This window comes from Protopterus annectens, chromosome 1.part0, assembly GCF_019279795.1.
Source record: "Protopterus annectens isolate FY-2018-M chromosome 1.part0, PAN1.0, whole genome shotgun sequence".
In the NCBI taxonomy this organism is placed as follows: Eukaryota; Metazoa; Chordata; order Ceratodontiformes; family Protopteridae; genus Protopterus; species Protopterus annectens.
In genome coordinates, this window is record NC_056725.1 from 1,384,323,019 (window position 1) to 1,384,338,815 (window position 15,797).

Here is a 15,797-nt window from a genome sequence, read left to right on the forward strand (position 1 = left end):
CGGACAGCAGTCAGATACAAATCTTTTATTCTTCCACTGTCATTTATACTGGCAGATTTTACTGCCTAGCCTGAGACTCCATCTTAACAACTTTAGCAGGGGCTTAACATTTTTTAAGGTAGGGTCTCCCACCACTCTAGCACTTTAACTGATTGTCTTTTTCCAACTATCATAGCGTAATCACTGCCCTCCATGCACTACATGACAGTTACGATTCTTCAAGGGCATTTCTGTACACCTTTGTAAAGAAAAACAATGGGGATTAAGCTAATTCAGTTGTTCAGTCTAGTAGTCAGTGGTTTGAGCATGGATATTGCTTTTATAAAAGATTATAGCATTTAAAAATGTTTCACTCTGAGAAACTAACAGTGGACACAAATAAGGTGGACAACAAATATTTGTTTTTCTGACAATGCATGATTTTATGATGAATTTACTCTCGATCAAAATTGTTGACAATCTCAGAAAGTTAATTGTAATTGTATGAATACTGTTTTGGCAACTGTGCTTTGTTCCTAACTAGACAGTAATTATTTCCACATAAGGTAACATTCTAGTCAGAGAACAGTCAGTGAGGCCTTAATTTTCAGACAATTTTAATAATATAACAAAGCAGTGGCGGCTGGTGACTTCAAATCACAGGGGGGCTGCAGGAGACAGCTGAATGGGTGGGGTCAAGGGGAAGGGGTGTGGTCAACCATAAAGGGGAGGAGCTATGCACAAAACCACAAAAAACTAACTTTAATTAAATACGCTGCCCTGGGTGGCAAACCATCATTATGAAAGTCCAATCAAGACAAAAATAAGTGTAGAAGAATAAAAATATTTCACTGCATTGGCTGCATGACAGCTTACTTAATATCTAGATGGAAACAAAAGGTTGTGAGGCATGAAAAATAAATTACTTTTAAATACATTACTGGAATGCCAGTCAAAATCAAGTATAAGAAAAACCAGAAGCACTCAACTCAAACCACTTCTCCTTGCACTGCAGTTCTAATTATAATATATTCAGCTTTATTAAAGTACCAAGTAACATGCTGAAAGTAGAAATCTATGTGATGCCCACACTTGTAAAAATGTTTCTTATCCAAAAAAGACCTGCTGCCTGACAACTTGTTTCATGGGGAAAACATGATAAAAGTAAAAAATGAAAAGCAAACAAGAAACAAGCTCAAGATACATTGCTTAAAGGATTACTGTACAGGTTATGGACCACACATGATTGGCATTCTGTTTAGTTTACGGGTAAAGTCTGTAGAGATGACTGGAAGTCTCCAACAAGTGTAATGAGCTTTTTAAAATAATGGAATCCTGTCCTTTAATACCCAAGGCTTACACATTATCTAGTCAAGTATTCTCTGCATGGCAACAACAGAAAGGCTTTCAATGTTGGCAATTCTTTAACAGTATGCTTATTAAAGCTTACTTGCATCTTACGATGTCAGACAAGCTTACCTTATGGTCATTAAAGCATTGCTACTTAAACACAGAGCAACAGGCACTTTGAGTAATAAGCATAAATCTGAGTAATAAGCATAAATCAACAGTACAAAAATATGACAGAAACCAGACCATTCTGCAAAATCAAGGACAGATGAAAAGCCACTGTAGTACTTATGCAGTGTGTCCTCCCCATCCAAGGTAGATACAACTACTCCTTGCCTTGCTTGGACACATCCAGAGTCACTACATGTGGGAGTGGGGTGCAACAAGCATGTCACAATTTGAAATCTCTCTGGCTGACTGTGATGGCCCTGACACATTTGTCATACCTCTCAACCTCAAGGGCAAGAAATCTGGACAAAGCCATACACAGAAGTGGGACAAAGGCCCAACAATAAGGACAATTTTTAAATATTGCTCTAATAAACTTAGAAAGATAATAGAATAGGTCTTGCATTAGTATGAATTTTCTGAAGGGTATAAAATCTGAAACTCAAATGTCTGTCATTTTCTAACTTCAGTCTTTAGTGATTTGTCACTAATTTGCCAAAAACACAATTTTATGAAAAATGGACCAAAATGTGATGCAAAAATATAAAATAGACACACAATACAGCTGCTACCTGTCAAAGAAGGGACACTTTAATATTAGTACTGCTACCTTGAGCAGCTGACAAAATAAAATAATCTACATGCATTTCAAGTAATCTATAACTTTGATTATTACAGTTATTTCTTAATTGTAAACCCTCCATGTTTTCTTCCAAAATTGCTATTTTATGGAGGGATTATTAGGGGAAGAGCAACATTTTGAGCCAAAATTGGGGACAGTTGAGAGGTTGGCTATGCCTAATTCTATAAAGCAATTTATTTGCATGTACCTCTCAACCTGTTAATGCAGTAAATCTGAACAAGGCCAAATATATTGAGGGCACATATAAACAGTACTAAAAATTGCTCTTGTATAAATTGAGACAGTTGATAGAACAGCTCTTACTTTAACATGCATTTTTCTGAAGGTTATGAAGTCTGAAACTTATTATTTAGTGACTTCTGGCAAATCATTTAGGAATTATATCTACAAATTTTATGAACAACAAACCAAAAATAAGAAGCAAAAATCTATTCATTCTTTGAAAATCTGGACAGTTGGGAGGTATAGTTCAGCTCTGCCTGTCTGAGTTTGCTGCCCTTCCCCCCTGACAAAATAATGGTTGAATGGAGCCTCTGCAGCCATTCCAATGAACCATTACTTGGCTATTTCACTCCATTTACCATAAACACTAATGCGCATAATGCTTTACTTCTATGATGAGTTGGACTTCATTTGAAAGTTTTATTTTGTATTTTACAGCACAAACACTAAGTCATCTGTTAAACAAAGCAATGCAGTCTCACAATGAAAACTTAGCATTAAAACTTCTCTGCCCTTGAAACTCACATTCATTGAAACCCACATTCAAAGAAAATACATTTTGCCAGTGTCAGATAAAGATTAATTTTGGGCTGTTTTCGAATCATAGGCCCCTTGCATATGAAACATACATGTGCTCTTTGATACACCTTCCTCATTGTACTAAAATTATATTCCTTGTACAATACAGTACACTTGTTAGAGGGTGTTTTAAATTTGTTTTGAACATTTTTCCAGTAAGCAATGAAACAAACCATATGCACCCATAATGGCAAAACTGCCCAGTTGAGAACATTTATCATAAAAGTCTACTCAGACTTCCACAGTCCACCATTATTAGTAAATATACACAATTCTGCAGTCCACCATTATTAGTAAATATGCACAATTCCACAGTCCACCATTATTAGTAAATATGCACAATTTTACAGTCCACCATTATCAGTAAATATGCACAATTCTACAGTCCACCTTTATCAGTAAATATGCACAATTCTACAGTCCATTATCAGTAAATATGCACAATCTCTGAAGTAAGTCATCTAAATAATTCCACATTAAAGAAATCTGTAACTAATGAAGCGGTTGCTGCTAGCAATCACCTTTATATTTCATGGTTTCATCGAAAAATAAAGTGTCTGTTGCCCCTCAGGAATAAATTGCCTATATTACATTAAAAAAATGATAAGCTAGTAATAATATTGCAAGAGGAAATGGATGGCAAACTGATAACGAACTCATAGTTAGTATCTTCACCAAGGAGAACATTCTCAGTATGGCAGCATCCACCACTTGTGGGAGTAGAACCCATAGCCTTCTGCATCAAAAGCAAGTACACAACCTGTTGTGCTATAGTATTAACTAGGCAAAGCACTAAACTTCTATTCCCCTGCAGCTCTCAGCTCCTTGTAAAATCTACTCAATACTCAACTGCATCTCAACTTCGCAGCTCAAGAAAACTGGAAAAAGCCAAAATGTATTGGGGGAGGGGGTCAAAAGCCCAAAAATCAGGGACACATTAAACATTGCTTGTATAATCTTGGAAAGCTGCTAGAATAAAATGTTGTGTTGCCACCATATATTTTACTGCCAAGGTCCCTGAGCAAAAACAAGTCAGAGTAACATACCACTACGCCACATCAGCTGCTTTGTAAAAGAGAGGAAGACTGAAACTTAAATGGCTATCATTTAGTGAATTCAGTTCTCACCATAGCTGTCAACCTCTTAGTACAAAACACCTGGACAAACCCAGTAATGAGGGAATACAGCCCTCAAACATATTAAGTGAATTCAGTTCTTGCCATAGCTGTCAACCTTAGCACAAAAACCTGGACGAAGCCAATAATGGGGGAATACAGTCCCAAAAATAGGGACAAATTTAAAATATTCATCTTATAAACTTAGAAAATTGCTAGAAAAAAGGTTGTGCTACTATGTATTCTGAAGAACATGGAGTTTGAAATTCAAATGCCGGTCAATTTTACTGCGGACAGAACAAAACAATTTTCAGCAGAGACGAGGGATTAATACTGCAGACACGTCTTTGTAAAATGGCAGGGTACCAGAGCAAATCCACACAAACACAGGGAGGAGATGCAGACTCCACACAGAAGCCACCCCAACCAAGAATCAAACCAGAAAACCTATAGCTGTGAGGCAACAATACTACCACTGCACCATCAATTATGCAAGGAATTAAACATTCAGAAACCTGAAGTCTGAAATTCAAATGCCTGTCAATTTTACTGCGGACAGAACAAAACCAATTTTCAGCAGAGACGCAGGGATTAATACTGCAGACACATCTTTGTAAAATGGCAGGGCACCAGAGCAAATCCACACAAACACAGGAGGAGATGCAGACTCCACACAGAAGCCACCCCAACCAAGAATCAAACCAGAAAACCTATAGCTGTGAGGCAACAATACTACCACTGCACCATCAATTATGCAAGGGATTAAACATTCAGAAACCTGAAGTCTGAAATTCAAATGCCTGTCAATTTTACTGGACAGAACAAAACCAATTTTCAGCAGAGACGAGGGATTAATACTGCAGACACGTCTTTGTAAAATGGCAGGGCACCAGAGCAAATCCACACAAACACAGGGAGGAGATGCAGACTCCACACAGAAGCCACCCCAACCAAGAATCAAACCAGAAAACCTATAGCTGTGAGGCAACAATACTACCACTGCACCATCAATTATGCAAGGAATTAAACATTCAGAAACCTGAAGTCTGAAATTCAAATGCCTGTCAATTTTACTGCGGACAGAACAAAACAATTTTCAGCAGAGACGCAGGGATTAAAACTGCAGACACGTCTTTGTAAAATGGCAGGGCACCAGAGCAAATCCACACAAACACAGGGAGGAGATGCAGACTCCACACAGAAGCCACCCCAACCAAGAATCAAACCAGAAAACCTATAGCTGTGAGGCAACAATACTACCACTGCACCATCAAATATGCAAGGAATTAAACATTCAGAAACCTGAAGTCTGAAATTCAAATGCCTGTCAATTTTATTTAACATTTGTTAATCAGGACAGACTGACTTGGAACAAAAAAACAATTTTCAGCAGAGGCCCAGGAAGAAATAATGCAGACATGTCTTTGTAACATGGGAGGACACAAAAGCAAACCCACACAAACACAGGGAGAAGATACAGACCCCACAAAGAAGGAACCCCAGCCAAGAATCAAACCTGAGAACCTGCAGCTGTGAGGCAACAATGCTACTACTACACCATCAAATATCAAGCAGTAAAGCATTTACAAACCACAGATATTATGAGGAACAGATCAGATCAAATATGAGGCAAAAATCTGCAATTTTTTTACAAATGGTGGTGGGTAGGGAACTCAAGTCTTTAACACCTGCATACAGGGTACAGGGTTCAAGCCTGAGGTATTCCCTACCACACCACCATGAGCACCTGGGGCATTTACACACACACACACACACACACACTTTCAAGTATGTAAGCACCAAGCACTTCAGGTAGTAAATACAAGCACACACCATATATTCCATTAAGTGCTATACACTTACCTGTCCTGTCCGTTCTCCATAATATCCATCCAGCTAACGTCCTGCCTGTGCAATACTCCGAAGACCCGTGAGATCCCTGCTGCATTCAAAAACTCCTTCCCGAGATCAATGAGACTGTTCCTAAATCCTGACTGCTGCTGTTGCAGTCCGGCCCCGACATATTCTCCCAGTGAGTCTGTGCATGTTTAACGTGCACAGACGTCTCCTTGTGTCCCCCTATGGGGACTGCCAGGAGCATGCGCAGTAGTCGGGACTACTGTGCATGCGCGAAGTCTGCAAAATTTAAAAACATTTTTTTTTCTATTTTTTATTTTCTTTTTGATTTGAGGGGGCTGCAGTCCGGAAGTCCAATAGCACGGGCCGCCCCTGTAACAAAGGTTTGTCTGGTAATGCTGCTCTTAGAGGTATCTATCAGGACCTTAGACTAACATGACAACACATTTCTTTCTTTACTATCTCTCTCTCTTTCTTTCAGTTAGCTAAACCACAACCTACATAGTGTACTAACTGCACACATCAGTACAATTTAACCCAATATCTTATTCTCTTGGCAGTCCCTGACTTTCTTATAACACTTCACTTCACTGTGGAATGATCATTATTACAAATATGACAGAGATTGCTTCTTTAGACAGACCAGCAAATTACAAATTATAAGTTCTTGTTTTCTTTTTTCTGGATTTAACTAATCTCTCTACGTATTTCTTGTATTGTGGTATAGTCATCGGCTCCACTTGATTAAGTCACTCATCCTAAGCTGTGGTTCAGTTTACCAAACCATTACTGGTCTAAACCTGCTACACATATAATCAAATGTAATCTAATCTCCTCATTCATCTTACTGGTCTCTATTATCTCTCCTAACCTAGTAACTATGACTCTTATCTCCCATACTTCTACTTCTCATATTTTAAATCGATTCTCCCTTTTCTATTTCAGTTATGTAACTGTACATATATTTGGTTAATTAGATCTTCTATATATACATCATTTGTAAGATTGCCTATGTTTATTCATTAATGTAAACCATTTTTATTTATATACTCTACATTGTTTTATTACATTATGATATAACTCAGGCTGAGCCTGTAACTGGTCATTGTATGAACAGTGTAAATAAATTTAAGTAGACTAAATTAAAATACATTTTCTCATTAAGTGTCAAAGGAGTCTTTTGAGCTATCCTCTCTGCTGAATGATAGCTGACTGTAATGCGACATGAAATACTTTTATTTTTATAAAAGGGCATGGCTGGTTTTCTACGGTTTCAGGCACACACACAACACACACACACACACACACACACACACACACACACACACACACACACACACACACACACACACACACACGCATGCACACACATGCATGCACACGCACACACACGCACACACGCACACACACACACACACATATATATATATATATATATACAGACACACACACACACAGACACACACACAGACACACACACACACACACACACACACACACACACACACACACTGGCATTTTTCAAGTGTGTTTTTTAGCCAATTGGAAATAAATTATGTATTTCCCTTTCTAGACACAAATGAAATGAGAATAATTAAGCACTGTATCTAACATCAGTAACATAATAACTCCCAAAGAAGGGCTCTTGCTAGCCCCAAAGCTCGAGTAATTGCAAAGTCTATGTTGGGCCAATAAAATGTATTAATTACATCACATCTGTGTTCCAGTGTCTATGTGTATCTCTGATGGCAGACAGTCAGATGGTTGTTGGGTAAATGCCCTCTAAAACCTTGGAATAAAATGTTTACACTCACACCATAGTCTTGTATGGGGTAGGAATGCTGTACTCTTGAGGTGGTAACTTAACAATGAAACAGTGTATCACTCCTCTAGGGGATGAAGCATTTGGAAAATGACCTCACAATTATAATTTCTACTTAGCCCCATGACACAGAAATAGTGTGTGAAGGTATCATCTAAAAGCAGTACTAGGTTCTTCTGGCAAAGTGTTGTTTTAGTGGAGTTCATTTCATCTAACTGTGTTGGGCTGGGTATACAAGTGATTGAAAATAGGTATTGGTTGAAGCCCATTTTTAGTTACACATGCAGTTGAGAAGGATAAGCAAAGCCAGTTAGTACCTGTGACTGGAAACACAACCATGTCATGGTCAGATAAGACCCTAGGCAGACTAATGGACTAGCCCCCCCCCTCCATATCAGTATCCCATTACTTGGCCATCTCTCCTCAGTTACCATAAAATAATGCTCAGATTTCTAAATGTTTGTAGAGTTTTGCTCATTGAATTTACAATTACAGAAATTTTGATCTGATTTAAAATTTATTTCAGATTTTAGCAAGAAAAACACTGGGAGACATTTACAAAACTAGTCCCCACCCAGAAAATAGACTCATCATAAGCAACAATAACCCAAGATTCCATGGAAATTCATCATAATTTAAAGTGTACCTGAGAGTCATTAAAATGAATGAAAAAAACCAAGCGAAACTGGAAGCAGCAAAATTTATTCCGGTACCTCGGCTGAGTGCCTTCAAAGGAATAAAACCATCATTTTCTTAGCTGCTTATATATTATACAAAACACCAATTATACAATTAAATTATTTACATAAATACCAATTAGAGTTAAAGAGACATATTATAGTGAAACAGAAAATTTCATGTAAATGCATTAAAACTAAAAATATACAAACATCTAAATGCATCACAAAATACAATATAATTTACTACCCAAGGATCAGAGTGTAAGATTTACTTCTAAGTTCATACCCTTTGGTTTTAAAGTGCTAAATTTCAAAATAAATCTACTTTCAAGATTTAAAAGATTCTGTAAATAATTACCATTCATGCCTGATACAGGTTTAGCTAAAGCACAAAAAAATAAAGATTCCATAGCACCATTATGAACTGTGTTAAAATGTTCAGCAATTGGACTATCAATTCTAGCATTTCTAACATCTCCCATGTGTTCCAAAATATGTATTTTTAATTGGCGTTTAGTTTGGCCAATATAATATTTACTTGGAACACAATCACAACCAATAATGTACACTACCCCACAAGATTTGCAATTGAAATGACTCTGAGCAATATATTTCACCCCATTTATGGTACTACCTGATAAATTCTTCACATTCCTACAAATTTTACATTTGCCACATTTAAACAGAAGTAATTTAATTGTATAATTGGTGTTTTGTATAATATATAAGCAGCTAAGAAAATGATGGTCTTATTCCTTTGAAGGCACTCAGCCGAGGTACCGGAATAAATTTTGCTGCTTCCAGTTTCGCTTGGTTTTTTTCATTCAACCTTTGCTTGGTTTTTGTACTTGTTTAAGGAAGAGACTGGTCCACTGTGTATTCGTGATGTCTACTAATGGGTTTTTGTTTGCGAACCTGCTTAAGGAAAGGGAAGATAAGCTGGCACAATTTGACCCATGGACAATATCTGGTAACAATACCTTTGATAAAAAGTTTGAAGACTTGAAAAAATTAAGGGTTAAAGAGACTTCTCTATTTTATGATATTCGATTACTTGAAAAATATGTTGAACTTTCTATCACACCAAGGGGACTCAGAATTGATAAACTACCTGCCTATAAATTTTTGGATGATGAGACTGTATATTTAGAAGAATGGAAGGCAGCTTCTCTTCAATGTTCTCTTACTTGGTTAAAAATTCTAATTAAACGCAACTGGAGAAGTTTGGGATTAATCCAAACTCAAATAGCTGAAGGGGAAGCAAGTCTAGCCAATGAGTATCCAGATGCAGTTTTTCTCTCTGCCGTGAAAAGCATTAATGATGAAGTTAATAAAGTAGAAGCGGATGTCATCTTAAGAAAAAAAGAAAAAGCTTAATAGGGATGTCAGTGACTTTAAAAAGAATCTGATTTATTCGTGGCAGCGAAAGCGAAAGAATGGTTTGTCCCAGATGAGAGGAGCAGAGGTGGGTTCACGTAGTTCACGCAGTGGACGTGATTCATCTGTTTCATCGTCGGACACTGCAGGAAGCAAAAAGAGCGTTTCCTTTGAAAGAATGGACATTGCTGATGATATTGGGACTACTTCGGATATAGAAGACTCAGGCAGATGGAATTTTCGGCAAGGGTCCTAACGTAAGTCGCGTAACAAGGGCCGTAACCGAAGATATTAGTAACATAACTTTGTTGGACTCTTTACATCCCTCTGTTTTGGCATCTAGTGACTCAGTGTATTCTAGTTTAAGTTGTGGCGCACATTTGTTAGATGGTGTAAATTCAACGCATATTGTGAATTTAAGTGATTTAATTCTTAGTAGTGATATGCAGTTGGTACTAGAGAAAGGTAGCAAATTTGTTCCAACTAGGATACCAGCGCTTTCGGATTTATTATTAGATGTAAAACGTTTTGTTAGGAAATTGTATTTGAGAGTGTATTTTGCTGCAAAAAAACAACAAATTGACAACATTGAACACAATGAGAGTACATGTACTGTTACTTCTATTAAGAATGGTTCTTCTTTCAGCAGTGATGATTTATCAATTTTGAATGATCCTCTTATGGATCTTTCTTTGCATGACTATGACCAAGGTGAAATGTGTGAGTTTGATGTAATTAGGGCTGATACTGAATGTAGTGTTGGTGATGGTAATTCTGTTTATGTAGATGTTTCTGAAGACGCTGAGCACTTCATTACTGGTTATGGAAAACTTATAGTTCCCTGGTTGCCAAGTCGTAGTTTGTTTTGCCCTCCGAAAAGTTCTTTTATTTTAAGGAATTTTGAAAATGTCCTTTGCAAAAAAGTAGAAACTGAATATGTTACATTTTTGAAAAAGTACACCAAATTCAATCTAACCAAATCTGAATGGCTAGCAATGAAAGAGATAAAGGCAGTTTCTAATAAATATATTTTTTTGCACAGCTGATAAAGGGGGTAATTGGGTCATTATGGAAAGATGTCATTATTTGAAAATGAACTATGATCTTTTATGTAATGATGGTATTTATGTGCAATTGCCTAGTAATCCCATTAGTGAATTTAATTCAGCATTGTTGGACATTTTGGAAAGAGGTGAAAGGTTAGGTTTTTTGAACAATAATGATGTCAAAAGGTTGTTTATTGCTAATCCTAAGGACCCTACGTTCTATGCACTCCCAAAAATACACAAGAATCTACTCGACCCTACAGGTCATCCCATTGTATCTTGTTGTGGAGGTTTTTTGGAATATATTGGAATTTTTTTAGATAGTATTCTGAAAAAAGAGTTAAGAAACGTAACCTCTCACATTAGCAACACTAATCAGTTTTGCCATTTTATTAAAAACTTTAAATGGGCAAAAACTTTATACTGGGCAACAGTAGATGTAAAGGCACTTTATACCAGTATTAAGACCAAATTTGGCTTGGAAGCAATTGGAAAAATTCTAGGAGAAGGTCCACGTACTTCTTTCATTATCTCATTACTTGAGTTTGCACTTACCCATAATTATTTTCTTTTTGATCAGAAAATATTCCTTCAAAAAGAAGGGACTGCTATGGGGGCTAATTTTGCCCCTACTTATGCCATTTTGTTTATGTCATATTTTGAAATTAATTTTCTGTACACTTTAGATTTTTTTAAAAGAAATGTTCTTTCCTATTACAGATATATTGATGATTTGATTTTTATCTGTAAAGGAGATAAGCTGGAATTTGATGAATTTATTGAAAATTTGCACCAGAATAAGTTTGGTTTGGAATTTACTTATAATGTGAATTCTTGCACTATCCAGTTTTTAGACATTTTGTTATATGTTGATCAAAATGAATTGGTTCAATACAAACCATTTAGAAAAGATACTGCTTGTAATAATTTTTTACACGCTAGTAGTGCGCATCCTGCACATTTAATTGAAGCTCTTCCGTTTGGGGAATTCAAACGTATCCAGGAACATACTTCTGAAAATTTTTTTTAAATGTGGAATTTGAAAATGTTAAACATAGGTTAAGGTCTAGAGGTTATCCAGACAAATTGCTTAATAACAGTGTTGACAGACTAGTTAACTTAAGTAGGATTACCCATAGGGGGAATAGGGATTGGCCTAATACCCTAAAAAATTATGGGCGTATAAAAGATGACAATATCAGCATTTATTTCATGACAAGATTTTCTCCTTTTTCTAAAATTATGAAAAATGTAGTGGAATTTTTATGGCCAATTGTTAGTGGTAATGAGGAGATAGGCAATTTGTTTCCAGATTCTGTTTGCTTTTCCTATGGGAGATATGCTAATTTAAAAGAAATTTTGAAATGCAAGTTTAATTTGAATGATAGGTTAGGTCCTGAATTGATTACTTTACCTCAAGGCATGTTTAAATGTGGTAAATGTAAAATTTGTAGGAATGTGAAGAATTTATCAGGTAGTACCATAAATGGGGTGAAATATATTGCTCAGAGTCATTTCAATTGCAAATCTTGTGGGGTAGTGTACATTATTGGTTGTGATTGTGTTCCAAGTAAATATTATATTGGCCAAACTAAACGCCAATTAAAAATACGTATTTTGGAACACATGGGAGATGTTAGAAATGCTAGAATTGATAGTCCAATTGCTGAACATTTTAACACAGTTCATAATGGTGCTATAGAATCTTTATTTTTTTGTGCTTTAGCTAAACCTGTATCAGGCATGAATGGTAATTATTTACAGAATCTTTTAAATCTTGAAAGTAGATTTATTTTGAAATTTAGCACTTTAAAACCAAAGGGTATGAACTTAGAAGTAAATCTTACACTTTGATCCTTGGGTAGGAAATTATATTGTATTTTGTGATGCATTTAGGTGTTTGTATATTTTTAGTTTGAATGCATTTACATGAAATTTTCTGTTTCACTATAATATGTCTCTTTAACTCTAATTGGTATTTATGTAAATAATTTAATTGTATAATTGGTGTTTTGTATAATATATAAGCAGCTAAGAAAATGATGGTTTTATTCCTTTGAAGGCACTCAGCCGAGGTACCAGAATAAATTTTGCTGCTTCCAGTTTCGCTTGGTTTTTTTCATTCAGCCTTTGCTTGGTTTTTGTACTAGTCATTAAAATGAGAAATTTGTTAAGCTTTCCATTTAATTCACTTCCTGCCTAGTCTAGACCTTGACATTCCTACATGTGAGTGCAGCCATGAGAGGCATCATGCAGTAAGAAAAAAGTCTCCTGGATAAAATTAAAAAAGGCTTTTGATTTTTTTATCACATATACTTAAACATTTACCATGACCACTTGTCATAGTAATACTGATGTTTAAAGGTTTAAAATACATTATTGTGGAAAATGTCATTTCAAAAACAAATTAAGCATAAAAAACAAGTAAATGCCTTCCAAAATGATTTCCGGCAATGCACTGATGGTGACCTGTTTACCAAAATCATACATAAAGGGGACTAGAAATTATCACTGTACCTGGACATGGGCCTGTGCTACTACCGCCCAACTATAAAGACATATATTTTTTTACAGGTGGTGCATAATTGAACCACTTCACAAAAATAAACTAACCACATGGACATACATGCACCGAGAAAATACACTACTTTTTGATAAGACCTTAAATATCTGTGAGACTGTAAGGTGTAAATATAATGCTCAGGCCAGTGAAATGGCAGCAGTAACCAAAATGCCAAGTGGAAAATTTCTTTAGTAAATGTTAATGCTCCCGACTCTATATAGGTCAACTATACAAAAGTGAAAAATGCAATCTCTCAGTCCCTGCCTGTTGATACTCAGATGAAGTTAAGCCACATCTCTCAACTTGCTTACAATGAAAATAGTTACAAAGACTCTAGAAAGGTAGAGAAATTCAACAGAAAACAATCTGAGCACCTAATCAACATAAAATTTGAATACTGAATAGCACATAACTCATCACTTTCAGTATGATTGTGGGACACTGGTCAAAAACATAAGTTTAAAAATCTGAGAGAGACAAAAATGACACAAAAATATAAGCACATTGACTTCCAAGATGGCAGCACATTGATTAAGCTTAATTCTGGCTCTCCCAGTGTGAAAACAGTGACTTAGCAGGGAAAGCTAGTAGACCTATACTTCAGGGTAAATTTCAGTAACTGGCTAATAAGTGCACTGCCTGAATGCCGGACAAAAGAAATACAGAGGACAGAAAGAAAATCAGCTACAAACAATGAGGAAAAAACACTGACTGGGAAAAATACTGCAGCTGTTCAGCAAAAAGCAGTGCAAGCTTCAGACATGATTTCCAGTAATCTAGAGGAAAGTATAAGACAGCTGTACACAAACCTGATTAAAATAAACAAAATACTGATGGAGTATATCAGCTCAAACAACAAAGGGCTGGAAAAATGCAAGAAGCTTTAAACCGATATTCAGATTAAGTGATAAAACTGTGAAACTCAGAGGTCGAAATGAAGAAAAGGCTGGCTGTATACGAGACTGCACAAGAAGAGATCTTTCAAAAATAATAGAGTTACAAGACAGAGCAAGTAGGGAAAGCTTGAGATTTTCTGCTGTAATAGAGAAGCTGGAAGGAACAGAATGTATTAATTTTATGAAAGCATAGATAATCAAATGGACTGGTATTCCACAACAGGAACTGTTAACTGAAAGGGCACATAGTATGTAAACTCCAAACCTGGCTATGAGAAAGCAATCTAGACCTTTAATAGTAAAGATGCAATCCTACCAGCAGAAGGAGTTGATTCTGACAAAACTGTGGCAGAAGGACAAAGTACTAAAACTGGGAGAGTATTTGTAGAGAATGACTACTCATTGTACACCAGGTAGAAGAGGAGTAAATTAATTCCATTATTTGTGGAATGTCAAGGAGCAGGTATGAAATGATAATTGCTGTACCCAGTTATCTTCAAAATATTTTTCCCTGGCTGGACAAAATCATTTTTGATTAACTAAATGCTAAAGAGGAAATGCAAATGTTTGTCCAACAAAAAGTGATACATGAAACAGAAAACGATTCTGCTTCTTGTTCTTCTTTTAATAAAGAACAGAGAGACCGTGTTAGTGAAACCTTTTCCAATGGTTCAATGGAAAAATGCTTGAGAGAAGGAAAAAAACACAAGAATTAACTAGAAGAATTGACAGTACATTGGAAATGAATCAAAGACAGGATTTGGGAGATGAAGATAAACAGAAATAAAACCAGTAACTTGAAAATTGAGAAATGTGGGGTAACAAAGCAAAAATTATATTTGTGAAACATGACAGAACAATCAAATCTGGAAATAATAGACATTTGGACTTTGTTAAACTTGTAGGGGACTCTAAAGCATATGCCATGTCATTAATGTTCAAAAAAAAATACTAAGGAGAGGGGAAGAGGAAGGAAAAGGTTAACTGTAAGTAAAACAATTTTTAATGGTACTATTTTAATATTCCATGATTTTCTTTGCATTCTATAACATTTCCTTAGTTATTTTTAAGTGTAATGGGGATACTAATATAAATAGGCACTCTTTTTGTGTTTTTTCCCTTTCTCCCTTCTTCTCTCTTTCTCCTTGATCAGTTTTAAGAAATGTAGGCACTGCAATGTAAAAAAAAAAGAAGAAGAAAAAGAAAACAAATCTGGTTAAAAGAGCATGACAAAAGAAAAATGTGTGTGTTTTTTCAGTCTTGCATACAGGAATGATTAGATTAAAGCCCTTAGTTTGACCTAGTAACAAGTTTTAAGAGAAAGCAAGTAAACAAAAAAAGATTAAATATTATAGGGCTTTTTCTAGTAAATAAATGTATGTTTAGCAATTTTGTATTGGGCTCTCATGTCTCTAGGAAACAATCTCATAAAGAGAAATGGGTAGGAGATAATGCTGTCTGAAAGCATTCAAGTGTTTTCCCAGCTAACAGCTATAAAGA

At 35.8% G+C, this 15,797-nt stretch overlaps 1 protein-coding gene across 1 annotated transcript in view; it reads right to left on the reverse strand.

The window, feature by feature from the left end:
* The window catches only part of LOC122801984 (CAP-Gly domain-containing linker protein 1-like), a 141,151-nt gene extending 135,212 nt beyond the window's left edge, over positions 1-5,939 (reverse strand). The window contains exon 1 of the mRNA XM_044071756.1: positions 5,920-5,939. Coding sequence (XP_043927691.1) covers positions 5,920-5,939 — 20 coding nt within the window. The remainder of the gene's footprint in view (positions 1-5,919) is intronic.
* Between the last annotated feature and the right edge of the window lie 9,858 nt (positions 5,940-15,797).